We start from the raw sequence: 16,503 nt of genomic DNA, 5'->3' as shown, positions 1-16,503 counted from the left end.
ATTGGTTTTGACTAAAATAATTAAACAACTATCAACGGACAATCCAAAGTTTGACGAGGATTGGTCGCTTGTGAGTAGTTGGAAGCATGGTATTGGATGGACCATATCAACATTATTATGAATAGAAAAGATTCTATTAAGAATGAGTTGTCATATGGAAATTATGGAAATGTTTCCATATTGGATGGACCATATCGACATCATTACGAATAGATAAGATTCTATTAAGAATGAGTTGTCATATGAAAAATATGGAAACGTGTCCATATTGGGAATTGAATATTGAAAATCTATGACTAGATTAGAAACCTTTATGCAAAAGGATGTTCAAAGAATGTACTTTGAGTGAGAGACATCACGTCTATGGAATTGTCTTGTAACAATCTCTGATAGAGGACTTTGTAATATCATTGGCAATAGTCTTTGTGACTTTGGTGCAGTGACATTACGAAAGGATCATTGCATAAAATATTAGAATCTAGCATATTCTATAAGTAGCAAGAATTTGATATTCTTTCACTTATGAAAAAGGATTTGGAGTTGTGAAATGAATATGATTGGAAATGTGTTCAATGCGATCTATTTCACAAAGTGAGAACCATAGGTAAACATTGTGTGCATGTTAGGAGCATGGGACAAGTGTTGTAATTCAAGTAAGAAGTTGATTACCCGAAACGACAAATAATGAGTAATCGATATGGTGATGAATAAAAGGAGTTTTATTTATACTCAAAGGTTTGAGGCCATATGGGATTAGTATTATTCTTGTGTTTCACATTTGCATGTTTTGACTTCCAGAATAATTGAATTTATTAAGAATAATCGAATTATTCGAACGGGCCACAGTCGTTAATAAGTTGGAAGTAGATATGAATAAAGATTGTCATGAATTGGTGTGTGGAATGTCTAAAAGAGTATTAGACATAAGCAAATGTTTGATGCAACGTTCATGGGTGCTTATGAATATGATTTGAGCATTGGATTAAACCCATGCTCACTTGGATCACTCCATGGATTGTATCACGAGTGATTGGTGAGACGATAACATCTTATATTCTTGAAACCGAGATGTGTGAGTTGTATCTTGCAAATCGGTTGCACATTGATAATATGTAAACGCACTAGTAACTTGGTGTTATAAAACATATTGTTGTGTGTGATTCGGTGAGTAAGTTCAAGCAAGCATTGTATCAAATTTTATCCGTTCCTTTTATCCAAGGTAGGATAAAAGCGATATCTTTGGGCCCCTCGATGATTTTGTGATGACAAACGTAAATGCTCGGTCGGACTAGGGCTAATTTGATTTGTTCAATTAGTCAATCGTCATAAATCGGGAATCGAGATATAGTACAAAGAGAATGTGTAAGTCCCTAATCTGCCCGTGTATCAGTCAGATCCGTTTGATGGTGCGGAATCTCAATCAAACGGATGATGTCAGATCAAAATAAAAGAGAAAGAGAAGAAGAATAATATGAATCTTTGTATGTATTGATATGAAGGAAGATCAGGATACAAAAGATTCACACACACATAAAAGATCCTGTTTCTCTCTGGCCGTAAACTCCTTCTAGGGTTTATCAATCTTTACTCCTCACCCTAACACCTCTATTTATATTTGAATATGGGCCGGACACACATGGGCCGTAAATGAGTTTACGGCCGTAAGGTGTTTACGGCCGTAAACTAAGCCATAAACTCATAAAATATTACACAAAAATATAATTGCCCAGAAAAGTAAATTATAAACCATATTTTGACCCAACAATCTCCCCCTTGGTTTATAGCTTTCTTTTCTTAATGAACCAACAAGCTCCCCCTAAAAGGTAGCTGGCTCTTCTTGTCAATCTTTAATGAGAGCTTGGCTTCAGCATTTATCTTCAATTTCTTCACAGCATCAGGATGAACATATGAATCTTCAATGAATGACTTCATCTTGTGTAGTTGGGCATTTCTTAAGAATTTGGCATTGATCGCACATTGGGTGAGGAGGCTTGACGTACTGATTCTTGAAAGATAACGCTTTCAGCTTGAGAATCTTCAGAGAGAACATCAGAGAGAACAAATCTTCTGGATCACTTCAGCAGGTACAAAGATAGCAGCAAACTGATTGAGGAGGCTTCAATGCAATCTGTCACATAATCTTCAATTGCAGCTTCACCTTACTTCTGGGGTTGAAAGATTGAATGTCGAAAGAATAATCTTCATTTCTTGCTCCTTCGAATGAGAATTCTTCGATGCTCACGGACGAAGCCTTTAGCTCAGAAATCTTCAACACAAAGTCCATGAGTCTTATCTATACCTGAAATCACTATTCAAGACAAAAACAAAACTAAAAGAAAACTTAGCACACAAATTAAAATAGAAACAAAAATATTTTTGGATTTTTGATTTTTCCGAACAAGAAATAAAACAGAAATAACACTATTTTTGGATTTTTAATTTTTTTGATTTTTTTTTTATTTTTGATTTTTTTTTTTTTGTTTTTTTTCATTATTTTTAATTTTTAATTCTCCCCTAATATTTAAATTAGAAGAAACTATGACAAATTTAACAAAAATAAAAATGATATCTAACTTTAAGAGTGATTTGGGATCAAAGTTTTTAGACAACCTTTATCCACTTGTCGGTACCTTCCATATTCACATCTTTGTCTGGTCGATCGTCGGTATTGTGGTCCACTTAAACACGAAAAATTGTGACAAATTTAGGACATACTATTTGTTACAAGACAAGGTGAACTTAAGTTCCTAAAAAAAATTATATATGATCCTAATTTCTTAGATACTATATCTTAAGGACCATTCATCTGACGACGACCAGGGATATTGTTGTCTACCTAAATCGAGCAGCGAGATCTATAGACAATCGGTATGAGTTCAATTTTAAGTGTACTGGAACGTGTTTCCCGCTTCCTGATATGCCCCAGTCATCAAGAACTTCCAGAGTACTCCTTACACCGAGTGAGCAGACAATCATTCAGAGAGAGAAGAGATTCAGAATTCTATTGCTAACTACTTCAGAGGGGTTGAGAAGAAGAAGGTTGCATATGTTGTGTACCAGGTCGGATTAGAAGTCGCGCAAAGGAGACAGCATATGGCTAACAGATGAGAAGTATTTCACACACATATATATATCCTGCAGAGAAATAGAGTCACATATGTTGTGTACTAGGTCGGATTGGAAGTCACGCAAAGGAGACAACATATGACTAACAGACGGAAAGAAAGAAAATGATATTCTACAGACCTAATTTATCGGAATTTACCAGTCGCCCCATCCAACCGGAATTAAGGACAGAATCCGCACATCGAGGAAAAGTTAAACCACGGTTCCAAGTACGGGTTCATTTAATGTGACGAGTAGATTCCCATATATATATATATATATATATATATATATATATATATATATATATATATATATATATATATATATCTCCCTGCTCAAACTATCCGAGCGTCGTATTGTCAGGCTGAACGTATCTAACTAGGTCAAGATTTGTCAAGTCTATAAATTTCCTAAGTTCAAATCTCCCTAGTCAAGTCCATTTAAAATTTTTCGTGCCCACCGACGCATCAAGTCAGAGCAAAGACCCTTCAACTTCGGGTACGTTACGCAGACTCAGGTTGCCTGTTATCACTTGATAATATCACTTCCCAAAAAATCTCCCTCAAACACAGACTCATAACCAATATATTTTTTTTATTTTCTGATTTTCTAATGTTTTTGGATTTTTTTTTTTAAATTAAATTTTCTAATTTTTTTTGTTTTTATTTCTCCCCCTAAATTTGTGCATAGGAGAGAAACAAAAGTAAATGCACAAATTTAAACTATCCTAAAACAAAAATTAGTCTTTAAAGTGAATCAGTTTCAGAAAAACTCAGGAGTATAGAGAAGAAAACGCAAACCGTAAGTCACCGATTGAATTTGCATCCAGAAGGTCTGAGAACAGCACACGTAATCTCAGAACAGATCTGAAAATTCTTCATGTCGTTAAGCACTAACCCCGTTTGATCCCTTCTTTTCTTCCTTTCCCGCAAAGGACACATACTCTCAAATAATGTTCTGAGTGTTGTACAGTTGAGAGATGTCCCCAATCATATGCCAGGAGCAGCCACGACCAACAAACCGAAGTATGATGATATGCCTCCATGGCTGCTCCGACACAGAGCGGGATCATTTGGTCTTTGGAACCCAATCCATTTTGAAACTGGGTCGACCTTTATCATCCTTGCACGTTACTCTCTCCCATGACATTTCCTGTTTATCACAAACAGAAGACATAGAAATATTAGAATCGTTAGTTGACTTGGGAGATTGAGCCTTCGGAACCCATTTGTAGTTGGTTTTAACCCATTTCTTTTTCGATCCGATGGGTGGCTCGGCACTTGATTTGGAACTTGAAGTCGGCTGCCGAGATAACTTTGACCTAACCAGTCTTGGCTTCACAGGAGCATCTCTTGGATTGGGCTTCTTGGCCGGCATTCCCTTCTTGCCCTTGGGATTCAAATTCTTTGCCTTGTGGGTTGGATGCTTGGCCTTCTGCGCGTTCCTGTCATCATTGTCTGAATGTGACCTGGAAGGGTTTCTTTTGAAGTATCTCCCACTTGGCGCGTTTTTCCATCCTTGTGCGCAGTAGGGAACGTATGCGCGATTTGGATAGTTTCTGGCAATGTGTCCAGGTGTTCCACAGTGAAAACAAGTCTTTTTCTTCACTGTGAAGTTATCTCTTCCTGCCCCTGGTGGCGTATCCTTGCCTTGTCGCCTACTTTTCCCACACGCACAATTGCAACAAGCACTCTGTTTAGCTTGAAATGGTGGCATGTATTTACCAATGGCATGTTGATTAGAAGCAGTAGAATTAGAGTTCAAGGGGTCGTTTGTTTGTTCAGAAGAACTCTCCTTGTTCTCATCCTCTGCTACTTTACCTGCATATGTAACAGAAACATCAATATTTTCAACATTAATAACTCCTCCTGACACAAATCCAGCTGGTTTTCCGTATTTAAGATGTGCCTCCCTGTCAATTTCTTCTTGTTTCATAGGGATGGATGTGTAATTATGATTGAAACGAGGAGGAACACTATCATACCCTAGACCCTTGTTTTGATTTTCTTTGAATCTTAACTGGGTTTCATATAAGGACTCGACTGTCTGACTTGACGCAGTATAATGTTTGAAATTGACATCAGTTTTTCCACACTTGATTTTTAAAGCGTCAAGTTCTTCAGTTACAACAGCAAGTTGACTCTTAACATAATCATAATTTTCACACTTGTTGTTGTACTCTTCCTGAAATTTCCTAAAGTCCTTGGTTTTTGCTTCTAACTCAGCCTTTAGGGGTTTCTGTCCTTTCCTGAGTTGATATCCTTTATATCTCAGGTCCTCAACTTCCCTTTTTAATACATCAATTTGTTCCCGAAGAAATTTAATCGTGGCTTCACAAGCTGGAGTACATGTAACTTCAGTGACCGGAATGTTTTCAGAACTCATTGTTTCTCTACACTTCAAAGCATCAAGTTCTTGAATAACATCAGCAAGACTAAGATGATTTAGATCTTTTGTCTTCTTGAGGATGGCCATGTTCATATCCCACGATTTCGGAAGTGAATTTAGCAGCTTTTTGTTGATCTCGGACTTAGTCAAGAACATCCCGGCTATATTCATCTTAGTAGTAAGTGTAGTAAATCGCTGCAACTGAGCTTCCAGGGTTTCTCCAGGGATATAATCGAACATGTTGAAATTTTGTCTTAAGATATCCTGACGACTCTCTTTCATGTTTTCAAATTCCCTCGTAGACCTTAAAATCGATTAAAAAAAACTAGAAGCTAAAATAAAATTTAAAAGACAAAATTAAAAAAAAATTAAACTCAAAAGTCAAACATGAAAAAGTCAAACTTGAAAAGTCAAACTTAAAAGTCAAACCGAAAAGTTAAATTTGAAATTTTAAAGGTTAAACGAAAAAGTCAAAGTTTAAAAACAAATGCAAACTTGAAAGACAAAATCAAAATTTTAAATAAAAGGTCAAAAACAAAAATAAAAAATAATACAATTATTATTATTATTATTATTATTTAATTAATTTATTTATTTATATATTTGTTATTATTATTTTTTTTTTTTTGGATGAAAAAGGAATTTAAAAATAAAAGAAATTGAGTTTTTGGGTTAAAAGTGTCAAAATTCGAAATTAAGAAGCGACAGGTAGTGTTTAAGTTTAAATTTTAGAAGTAAAAACACAAGAGTTTGGTTAGCTTAGATGGTTAGGCGCTTTGTAGATGATATTGAGGTTCCGGGTTCGATCCTTGCCAGACGCAAATTAGCTCCTGCCCTTTCATTTTTTTAATGAAGCGCTGACTAATCTGAATCCTTAGCCGATCACGAGCTGTTCTGCCGAGCCGCACACGTTCGATCCGCAAGCCGCCGAGCCGAGCCGCAAACTCCGGAAACCCTAGCCGTAAACACTAACTCCGCCGCCGGCCGTGAACTGTTTCCGGCAGTAAGCTCCGGCCGAAAACCCTTCAAGATTACGTGAAAAACAGCGATTTTTCGACTTTGAAGCTTCAAAACTCGATCAAAAACCTCTTTTTATGAAAAACACAAAGAACAAACCCCCCTTATTTTTGCGAGATCTATCTATCCAAAAACGCAAAAATATTTCGAAAATAAGATCAAATATTGCTCCAAATAGAGTTTACGGCCCAAGAACTCGGTGTTTACGGCCGTAAGCTTGGACCGTAAACACAGAATATTCGATATTTGGATGAAACAAAAATTCTTTTGACTGATACAACTTGGCTCCGATACCAATTGTAAGTCCCTAATCTGCCCGTGTATCAGTCAGATCCGTTTGATGGTGCGGAATCCCAATCAAACGGATGATGTCAGATCAAAATAAAAGAGAAAGAGAAGAAGAATAATATGAATCTTTATATGTATTGATATGAAGGAAGATCCGGATACAAAAGATTCACACACACATAAAAGATCCTGTTTCTCTCTGGCCGTAAACTCCTTCTAGGGTTTATCAATCTTTACTCCTCACCCTAACACCTCTATTTATATTTGAATATGGGCCGGACACACATGGGCCGTAAATGAGTTTATGGCCGTAAACTCAGCCGTAAACTAAGCCATAAACTCATAAAATATTACACAAAAATATAATTGCCCAGAAAAGTAAAGTATAAACCATATTTTGACCCAACAGAATGATTTGAAATCATGTCTCATATGATATCTAGAATAGAGGAATATATGATGCCTTATCTAAGGACACGCGTATCTGATAGGATCAGAGTTGACAGCGGCTTTGGAAAGCTACGATTGCAGATCGGGATCTGAAGTCATACGCATAATAGTTATTAGACTTATCCAAGTGGGAGACTGTTGGATTAGTGTCTAAGTCCATAACTATTTTGGTATGTACTTGATCCCGATGGTGCATGGTCCTTTTGGGTTGCCTTCACCAAAGCAACTTGATAGGATGAATTATGGAGAGAAAGGATTAAATATGATTTATTAATATATTATGAGAATAATATATTAAAGGAGAAATCATATTGTTTAATTAATATTAGTCAATAATTAATTGGTAATTAGTTTTGTGACTAAAAGAGATTAATTAAACTTAAGGGACTGGAATTGTAATTATAAGATAATTGCAATTTGGGCCATGGATTGCCATTTATTATAAGGTGGACGAATTCTATGGGGGAAGCCCATATGAAATCGTCCAAGGCCTTAAGTAAAGGGCTCCATGAGTTGCTTAGGGCTTAAGCAACCAAATTAGGGTTTCCTTGTTAGATAACCCTAATTGCCTCCTATATATATGGATCCCTTATGTCCCAAAAACGTGGAGAAGACTTATGCTAGGGTTAGAACACGTTTTGGGCAGCCTCCATCCTCTCTCCTCTTCATCCTCTTGCTTATGGTGTTTGTGAACCATTAGAGGAGTGACAATTGTGACTCTAAGCTTTCTAAAGTCAATACAAGGAGATTTGGGATTGTTATTGCTACATAACAATCAAGGTAACATCTTAAACCTATTCTCATGTTGATATGATTACTTGAATGCTAGAATTAGGGTTTATAGTCTTGGATAATTTGCATGTACAATAGAGAAACCTAGATCCAAGCATTAGGGTTTGTATGAGCACATATGATGTTCTTAGGACCAAAACCTATCAGTTCTTTCATCAACTTTAATGATGACACTTGGATTTCGATAAGATGATCATTAAATTCTCTTTCTTGCTTGTCTACTTTACATTTTTCTTCATTTTTCAATAGATCATCATGGACAATTGTCAAAGCGGATATCGTGATTTCATTGTTGTTACTTGTTGAAATTGTTTTAAGTCATGTGTTAACTATGTCGTTTGGGAAAAGGAAATAGCTCACCTTGAATTCTTGGATATTCATATGATTGTAAAAGATTTTTAATGTCAGATTTTCGTTCAATTACTTTTGAAGATTACATTATTGGTAATTATATTGTAACCGATAAAATATAAAAAACTTAAACCAGAAAAAAAAAATAAAGTTTATTTTTAGATAGTTCAATAAATTAATCAAAAATAGCAATATTATTTACATAGATTTGTAATAAAAAAACGTTAATCAGCATCATAAATTTAAATATGAATCTAATTTGGCATCATCTTCATCTCACGTGCTATCATTTTATCACAACGAAAATAAGTTTTTCGTAGATTATCTTCAAAAGTTGAATCGAGTTGGCTATCATCTTCATCTCAAGTGTTATATGACAAAAGAAGGTCATTGCAGATGGATTGCACCATTTTTCATATTTTCATTATTTCTATATAAATTTAAACCCAATTAACTTCACCTTGCTTTGCAAAAAAAATACATCAAGTCTAATGTTTCGTCACGTTACTTGTAGCAAATGAGGTAATATGTTACTCATGATTTACTTCATTGATTTTCATCTTAAAATATAATACCATATCAACTATCAAGTAATAATACTATTGTATTTTATAAATGTAACACCAAGTTCCAGGTATAATTGTTTGTGTGATTTTGGAATTTAAGACTTAAAAGTATAAGGTTTTTGGTGGCTAGCACATGGTGGTACAGTCGTCATGACATTGCATCACCTGATGGAACACACCTCTTATTTATGGCATCACGACATGGTGGAGGCCAACATGCAAAACCCTAATTTTTCGGGCCTTAAACCCTGTTTACGGGATGTGATGGCTAAGGTTAGCTCACCATCATCCTCCATTACATCCCTTTCGACCAAAACAAGCCTTAGCCTCCATTTTTAGGTTCTTGAAGTTTCTTGGTGGTTTTTGGTGATATTGAAAGAGAAGAATGTGTCCTTCGAACATATATTTAGCAAGCAAGTTCCCCCACCATCTTATTGCACATATTCTAGACCATTATAAGTCCACAAGTTTAAGTATTTATGTGCTATTCTTCTAAATGTAGGCTTTTATGCATTTTTATCCATGTTTGGGATAGTTTGAGTGGATATATCCCATACAGTTGGCAACTTTATGGATTCTTGAGGTCCTTTTGTAGTTCCTGGTTCCAGATCAGAAGTATTATAGAGTTTTGATTCCATGCATGAGGTTTTGACCTCATTTTCACCATTTTTGACCTAGATAGAGTTCAAGACATGCATGTCCATAAAGCAAGAATTTTTATGAGGTATATAGGTGTAAGAAAGCCTTTTGGAAGAGAAAAGTGTGTGGCTTAATGGATTAAGAGATTAATCCATTAAGTTATCCGGGAACAGTTCCCATGAAGTGGCGATATGCTCCCCATGTCGTGGGATTGGGGTTTCTCGCGACTGTTTGTCCTGAGGCTACCACGTCGTGGCAGATGCTTAGCCAGCAAAGTTGACTTTTGGTTGTTAACCTTGATCATCAACTGTTGACTTTTTGACCAAGATTGACTTTTGGTCAACTTGAGGGTTTTTAGGATATAGATTGAGGATGTACCTATGATTGTTGTATAGGTGGACCGTAGCACCAATCTTTGTTTCGTATGAGCTGTGTTGATAGTTTGCTAGTCTATGATGTGGGTTTTCTTACTATACTTGGTAGTGCAGTATGTATCCTTGTATGTAGGATATTAATATGTTTTAGTGATATGTTAGATTGGTAGATATGCTATGATTACATGTGTTCGTTGTTTATTGTTTGTTTGTTTGCATATGTCGACATATTGAGGTTGGGTTGAGGCGGTCATGCTTTGTGTTGTAGGCCAACAAACTCGGGTGGTCCAGTTGATATTGTAGGCCCAAGGGGAGCGATCCAACTTTATGTTATAGACTCAGGAGAGCGGTCCAGGTGTATTGTAAGCTTTACGAGGCGGTCCAGTCAGACTGTATGTTCATGTGTACATGCATTGTATGTGTATTGTTGTGTGAGGTATTTTGGGGGAACTCGTTAAGCTTTGACTTACAGTTGTGGATTTAAATGTTTCAGGTACTTCAAAGAATCAGGGAAGACGAATGCATGATTATACACATCACCCGTTGATTTTTGTTTGAGAAATGTTATTTGACACTTTGATTTTTATGGTTATGTTTTGATACAACGAATTGGATAACTTATGATTTTTATGAAAATGCCTTTTGAAAACGAAACATTTTACTGTGATAAGATGATGCAGTCGTCAGACATACTCTAGTGGATATTTAATCCAAACTATACACTTGTTTTTGTATTCTCTGATGATATGTTTATGTTGGTAAATTTTCTTTTATGATAAAGAATGTGTATATTGGTTTAGCGGTATCAGATGTTTCAAAATGTGTTCATTTCATAAGTCGTTTAGGGTTTAAGTCTTGTGATGGAGAAATATGTAGTTTAAAAGTATAAGATTTTAGAAGATGTGTATATTTACCATTCTAAAATAAATAAATAGATAGAGACATTTTCTCTATTATGAACCGATATTTTCTTAAAATTTTGTTTAATTTCTCTGATAAAACATCATATCTAAAATATGAATGAACGTATTGCAAGAGAAGTAAAGTAAAATCATCGAACGAGTTGGATATTTTCAATGTTAGTTTCTTTCTTACCATTTGATTCAAAAGTTTTGGTAACAAATTTGTCGGTACTCATAAACTTAAACCAAAATAATAGACATTCGTAAGGAGTTTTAAAAATGACTTCATTAATGGGAATAAAATACAATTGTATGAAATGATATTATATAGGAATATCAATATCATTTATATATCTTTTAAAGATCATTGCTCCTGTGCTATTAGTTAATAATTATATAGATGCAGAAAATGACAAGTAGCCGTTCTAGCTCAGTTGGTAGAGCGCGTGGCTTTTAACCACGTGGTCGTGGGTTCGAGTCCCACGGATGGCGATTATGAAGCTCTAAATTTTTTATTTTCAGTTCTCTTTTTGTTAATAATTCCTGTTACTGATTATATCATTTTTGTCCAGACGTACAATGTGACGTGGAACATTTATTAGATTAACTTTTTGTTCTTATACATGAAGTAAACCAAGACAAAATGGGCTTTGAGTTATAACTTTATGTTTTAAAGTATATTCTTAAGTAATAGTTTAAAAGTATAATGATAATAACAAGAAAAAAGTTGAAAATACAAGGCTATAAAATAAAAAATAAATAAATAAAAAGGTGTATTATTGCTTGTTACAACCCCGTATTAAATAAACAAAAGTAATAGTAGTAGCATTCGAAATCAAAAAAGTATATTCTTCCTATTATTACAAGCTCTATTAAATAAACAAAAGTAATGGTGGTAGCATTGTAAATTAAATTATACTATTTATTATCGGCATAACATAACTTAAAATTCTACAAATAGAAAATGGTATAAAAGCCACAAATGCATCAAAATGAAAAGTCTGTTCTTATTTCATTGATAGTTATAACGGGAGGAGAGGGAATAGAATCAAAATACAAGTTTCTTTGATTTCCCGGAGAATCTAACAAGAAGGGTTTGATCAGCTTTTTAGTTTTTAATTCTCTGATTCCCTTCTGTGGAATCAGAGGATCATCATCATCATCATTATCATTAATCATTACCCTCTCTTGTTCTTCCCCAAATATTCAATCTGTTTGCATTATAAGAAATTCAGGCGAAACAATCTTCTTGGTTGTTTAGGAATTCAAAATCTTGCGATTGACAAAATTATAATTTGAGGGTATCAATCTCCCGGAAAAATGGAAAATCAAACAATGGATGCGTTAAAATCTGATGGAAGAAGAATGGAGGGATGGTTGTATCTCATTCGATGCAACCGACTTGGATTACAATACTCTCGCAGAAGATATTTTATTCTCGAAGAAAATTACCTCAAGAGCTTCAAATCAAAACCTACATCAGATTCACAGGTACATTCTTCATTTCTAAAGATCGTAATTGTAGAATCACACAACACATTGTTGTTTGGATTATGATTATATGATGTTCTAGTTATGAATTCAATTACCTACATACAATTTCATCGTCGCTTTCAATTTCTTTCCAAATTTTTCAGAAACCACTAAGAAGTGCGATTGTAGATTCTTTCATACGAGTTAATGACAACGGAAGAGAGAGCTTGAGTAGAAAAGTGTTTTTCATTTTCACCCTTTACAATACTTCAAATCACAACGATTGTCTCAAGGTACGCAACTATATATTCTTATCATCGAGAACATTCATTCTTCTTTTCACGTTTTGTTAATATCTCGATTATTCTTTCAGTTGGGAGCAAGCAGTCCAGAAGAAGCAGCTAGATGGATACACTCGTTACAGGATGTTGCAATGGAACCAGGAACAAATTCAAAGAGAAGATGGCAGCCATTTAGGTACACCCATGCATGGAGATCATTAAAAAATTCACAATGAATCTGAACACCTGCTCATAATCAAAACTTTTTTGTTTTCTCCACAGATTGGACGATTCCAAGAACACTACTCGTAAAAATTCTGTGGATTGGACCTCATCAGCAAACATGCATGTTGATGCCATGACATCTGACGTGATTGCTCCCTCCCATTGGAAAATCTTCGGTTGTAAAAATGGTATGATGGTAAATATGTAATTTAACATTGGAAACTCTAAACTTCTTATCCTTTCACATTTTTTTCATAGGATTACGTTTATTCAAAGAATCAAGAGACAGTAATAATTCAGCTGAACGGGTATATTTTACACTTTTACTGTGCACACAAAGTGTTCGATGAAATGTCTTCCATTTTCTTAAACATACAAGTTGCCATTTTCCAGACTTCGAATGATCATCCTGCTATAATGGCTGTTGGTGTGATCGAGGGAACTTCAGAATCTGTTTTCAGAACTTTCATGTCACTCGGCCTATCTAGATCAGAGTAAAAAGTTCTTTTATTACGACGTTTTAAAGGGGTTGGCTAAAAAGACATCTCATTTTACCATATAGACACCCTAATTAATTTTTAAAATATTTTTATTGGTTGAAATTGCATTGTTTTCTAAAAAAATATCAATAGAATGTCTAAAAGATGTCTTATTAGCAGCACCCGTTATAAAACATTATCACATACAGTCTTACAGATATTTAACCAGTAGTCAAACAAACAGATGGGACTTCTGCTTCTACCATGGCAGCGTGGTTGAGCATCTCGATGGTCATACAGACATAATACATGTTCAACTATGCCGGGATTGGCTTCCATGGTAATAATTCTTAAAAAATAATATTATATTCTTATTATTACTGACTTCCAATAAGATTTTTTTTATTTTGTCATATTACTAACATCTTACTTTTAGGGGAATGAGTCGAAGAGATTTACTTTTACGACGATATTGGAGAAGAGAAGATGATGGGACTTATGGTATTTGAAATTTTCATTTTAACTTTTTTTTTTTATCTTTTTACTAATTCGCAAAATAATAGCATTGTACTTTACTTTTTACCCATAATATTGATCAAAAGAGTAAAAGTAGGTTATTGTTTTGTGCAATTTTAGTTAATGAGATATTGTTATGTTGTAACTTTTTTACTTTTGTTGATAGTAATTCTATGCCATTCTGTAATCCATAGCGATTGTCCACCACAACAAGGCTACGTACGAGCTTGGCTTCAAAGTAATGTATGCTTTTCTGAATCAAATTTGATTCGTAAAAATGTATTTTTTGTTACTTACGAATGCGATTTTGATTGATTGATTATCCAGGTGGTGGATTTGTTGTGAGTCCTTTGAATCAAGGAAAAGAATGTGTAGTCAAACACATGCTTTCACTCGATTGGAAGTTATGGAGATCGTATTTGCCAAAAACACCTGCTCGATCCATGACTATACGCATGCTTAGCAGAGTTTCAGGTATTGATTTCATTTCAAATTTTCAATCGTAGAAAAAAAAATTGTGTATATTTACTGCACGCCAAGTGTTTGATGAATTGTCTGTTGTTTAGCGCTGAAAGAACTGTTTAAGGCGAAAGGAGGTGGTGAATTTCCGTCGGAGTTTTTAAACGGAGAGGTGGAGTCGTTTCAAACGGGAGACGAACAAATGAAACAAGAAGTCGAAGTCGACCCGATTCAAATAAATGAAAACGACAAAATGGAAGACGCGAATGATGCTCCGGTTTCAGGTTCTTCAAGTCTCATTGGATTAAACGACGATGAGTTCTTCGATATCCCTGAAGAATCCGACAAGAACAAACCTCATTCCGACACTGTATAACTTTTTAACTCTTTTTCACTTTTCGGAAACTAATCTCTGTGTACTGATTACTGATTACATACATAATTTTTGGATTTTTTGTAGCCTGGATTGTCGACAGCTGCTGGATTTGTGAAAAAGTTACATGTTCTTGCAGCTCAAAAGAAAGGTTACATCGAGTTACAAAACGTCGATTGGGACGCAAGTACTTCGCAATGTTTCGGGTCGACTTTGCTCCGGGATTTGACTCATAACACGCCGTGTACGTGGTCGTCTTCTGATCCATCGTTGTTTCTTGTTCGTGGTGAAAATTATCTGAAAGACAACCAGAAGAACAAAGCCAAAGGGACGATGATGGAAATGATCGCTGCAGATTGGTTACAATCTGATAAACGAGAAGATAATCTTGCAGGAAGATCTGGTGGAATTGTTCATGTATAATCAAATCCATTTTCATTACTACACATTTTTACACAATAATCGAACAAAATTTATGCATAACGAATTCACGAATACTTGCAGAAATTTGGAGGACAAGGTGGACCGGAGTTTTTCTTTGTGATCAACATACAGGTTCCTGGAACGACGACGTATAATCTTGTTCTGTATTACATGACTCGAACTCCATTGAAGGAATCGCCTTTGTTAGAACGGTTTGTGAATGGAGATGATGGTTTTAGAAACTCGAGATTTAAGCTCATACCATATATATCTAAGGTTAGTCTTGAATGGCAAAATCGTAATTTTTTCAACATAAATTTGGATTTATCATTAATCGTGGTTTGTTTGGTTGGTTGGTTAGGGTTCATGGTTGGTAAAGCAGAGTGTTGGGAAGAAAGCTTGTTTGGTGGGTCAAGCACTCGAAGTCAACTATTTTCGTGGGAAGAATTATTTGGAGGTAATCTTTGACTTTCAAGGTCAAACAAACTGATTTTGACTTTTAGAAAATAGTAGGTTTGACTTTTGAATTTTGCAGCTTGACATTGATGTGGGTTCATCGACGGTGGCACGAGGTGTGGTGAATCTTGTTCTTGGTTACTTGAACAATTTGATCGTGGAAATGGCCTTTCTGATACAAGTAAAGCTTATGCAATATGATATTTTGATAGAGATTGTGTATATCTGATTTACAGCTCACATGTTATATTACACTGAGTGTAGGCTAACACGCAAGATGAGTTACCAGAATCACTTATCGGGACATGTCGGTTGAATCACATGGATACGTCTAAGTCGGTATCTGTGGAATCCATTGAAAAATCGATTAATAATAATAATAATAATAATAAGATGTAGGTGAGGTGATGTTTTATCTCGAGCCAACAAATGTATATATCATGTAAAGTTGATTTTTTTGGATGGCTTGTAGTTGTGGATACGTGAATAATATGCACTCACAAAGAAAAATGTTTTTGGGTACGTTTTGTTTCGAATCATCGGTGAATAACTTGAACCAAAAATGAAAGATGATAAAAGCCCATTAAACTTTTATATAATTAAGGCCCAAATGAAGTAAGTCACACAACCTACATGCTTTTTTAGTTTTTGTTTTTTACTTTTAATTTTATATATCTGGCCTGCATAAGCCCATCAATTTGATCTTTTAGTGGGTCGTTGATTGGATATTTGTTGATATGAAGTACAATATATAACCCAATTTTAGGAAAGTATCAGAATCTGATGATTAGGTTGGAGTATTTTTTTAACGGTGTCTATAATTACACACATTTCTTCTTCCTTTATTTAAATTAAAAATTAAAAAAAGATTTATAAGCCAAACAAATTAATCTAGACGATGTCTACTAAACTGGCTAGAAATATGAATAAAGAAATTTATCAA

The 16,503-nt window shown here is 34.9% G+C and overlaps 1 protein-coding gene and 1 non-coding gene across 2 annotated transcripts; both read left to right on the top strand.

Moving 5' to 3' along the window:
• Window positions 1-11,294: 11,294 nt before the first annotated feature.
• TRNAK-UUU (transfer RNA lysine (anticodon UUU)) lies at window positions 11,295-11,367 on the top strand. Its single transcript has one exon. It is a non-coding gene; the product is annotated as a tRNA-Lys (tRNA).
• Window positions 11,368-11,890: 523 nt separating this feature from the next.
• Window positions 11,891-16,082, top strand: LOC145070863 (protein ENHANCED DISEASE RESISTANCE 2-like). The gene is made up of 16 exons (XM_079017822.1): window positions 11,891-12,366; window positions 12,513-12,641; window positions 12,722-12,825; window positions 12,912-13,042; window positions 13,113-13,162; window positions 13,248-13,348; window positions 13,578-13,673; window positions 13,770-13,834; window positions 14,016-14,087; window positions 14,177-14,323; window positions 14,416-14,678; window positions 14,769-15,098; window positions 15,186-15,380; window positions 15,466-15,561; window positions 15,640-15,741; window positions 15,825-16,082. Exons 1-16 carry the CDS (start codon window positions 12,196-12,198, stop codon window positions 15,957-15,959), a joined length of 2,187 nt encoding a protein of 728 aa, XP_078873948.1. The 5' UTR covers window positions 11,891-12,195; the 3' UTR covers window positions 15,960-16,082.
• The last annotated feature ends 421 nt before the right edge of the window (window positions 16,083-16,503 follow it).

This window comes from Lactuca serriola, chromosome 8 (genome assembly GCF_051521515.1).
Source record: "Lactuca serriola cultivar US96UC23 chromosome 8, Lser_US96UC23_V15, whole genome shotgun sequence".
Lineage (NCBI taxonomy): Eukaryota > Viridiplantae > Streptophyta > Magnoliopsida > Asterales > Asteraceae > Lactuca > Lactuca serriola.
The sequence above is the reverse complement of the archived record's forward strand: the minus strand, read 5'-3'. Positions and strand labels throughout refer to the sequence as shown.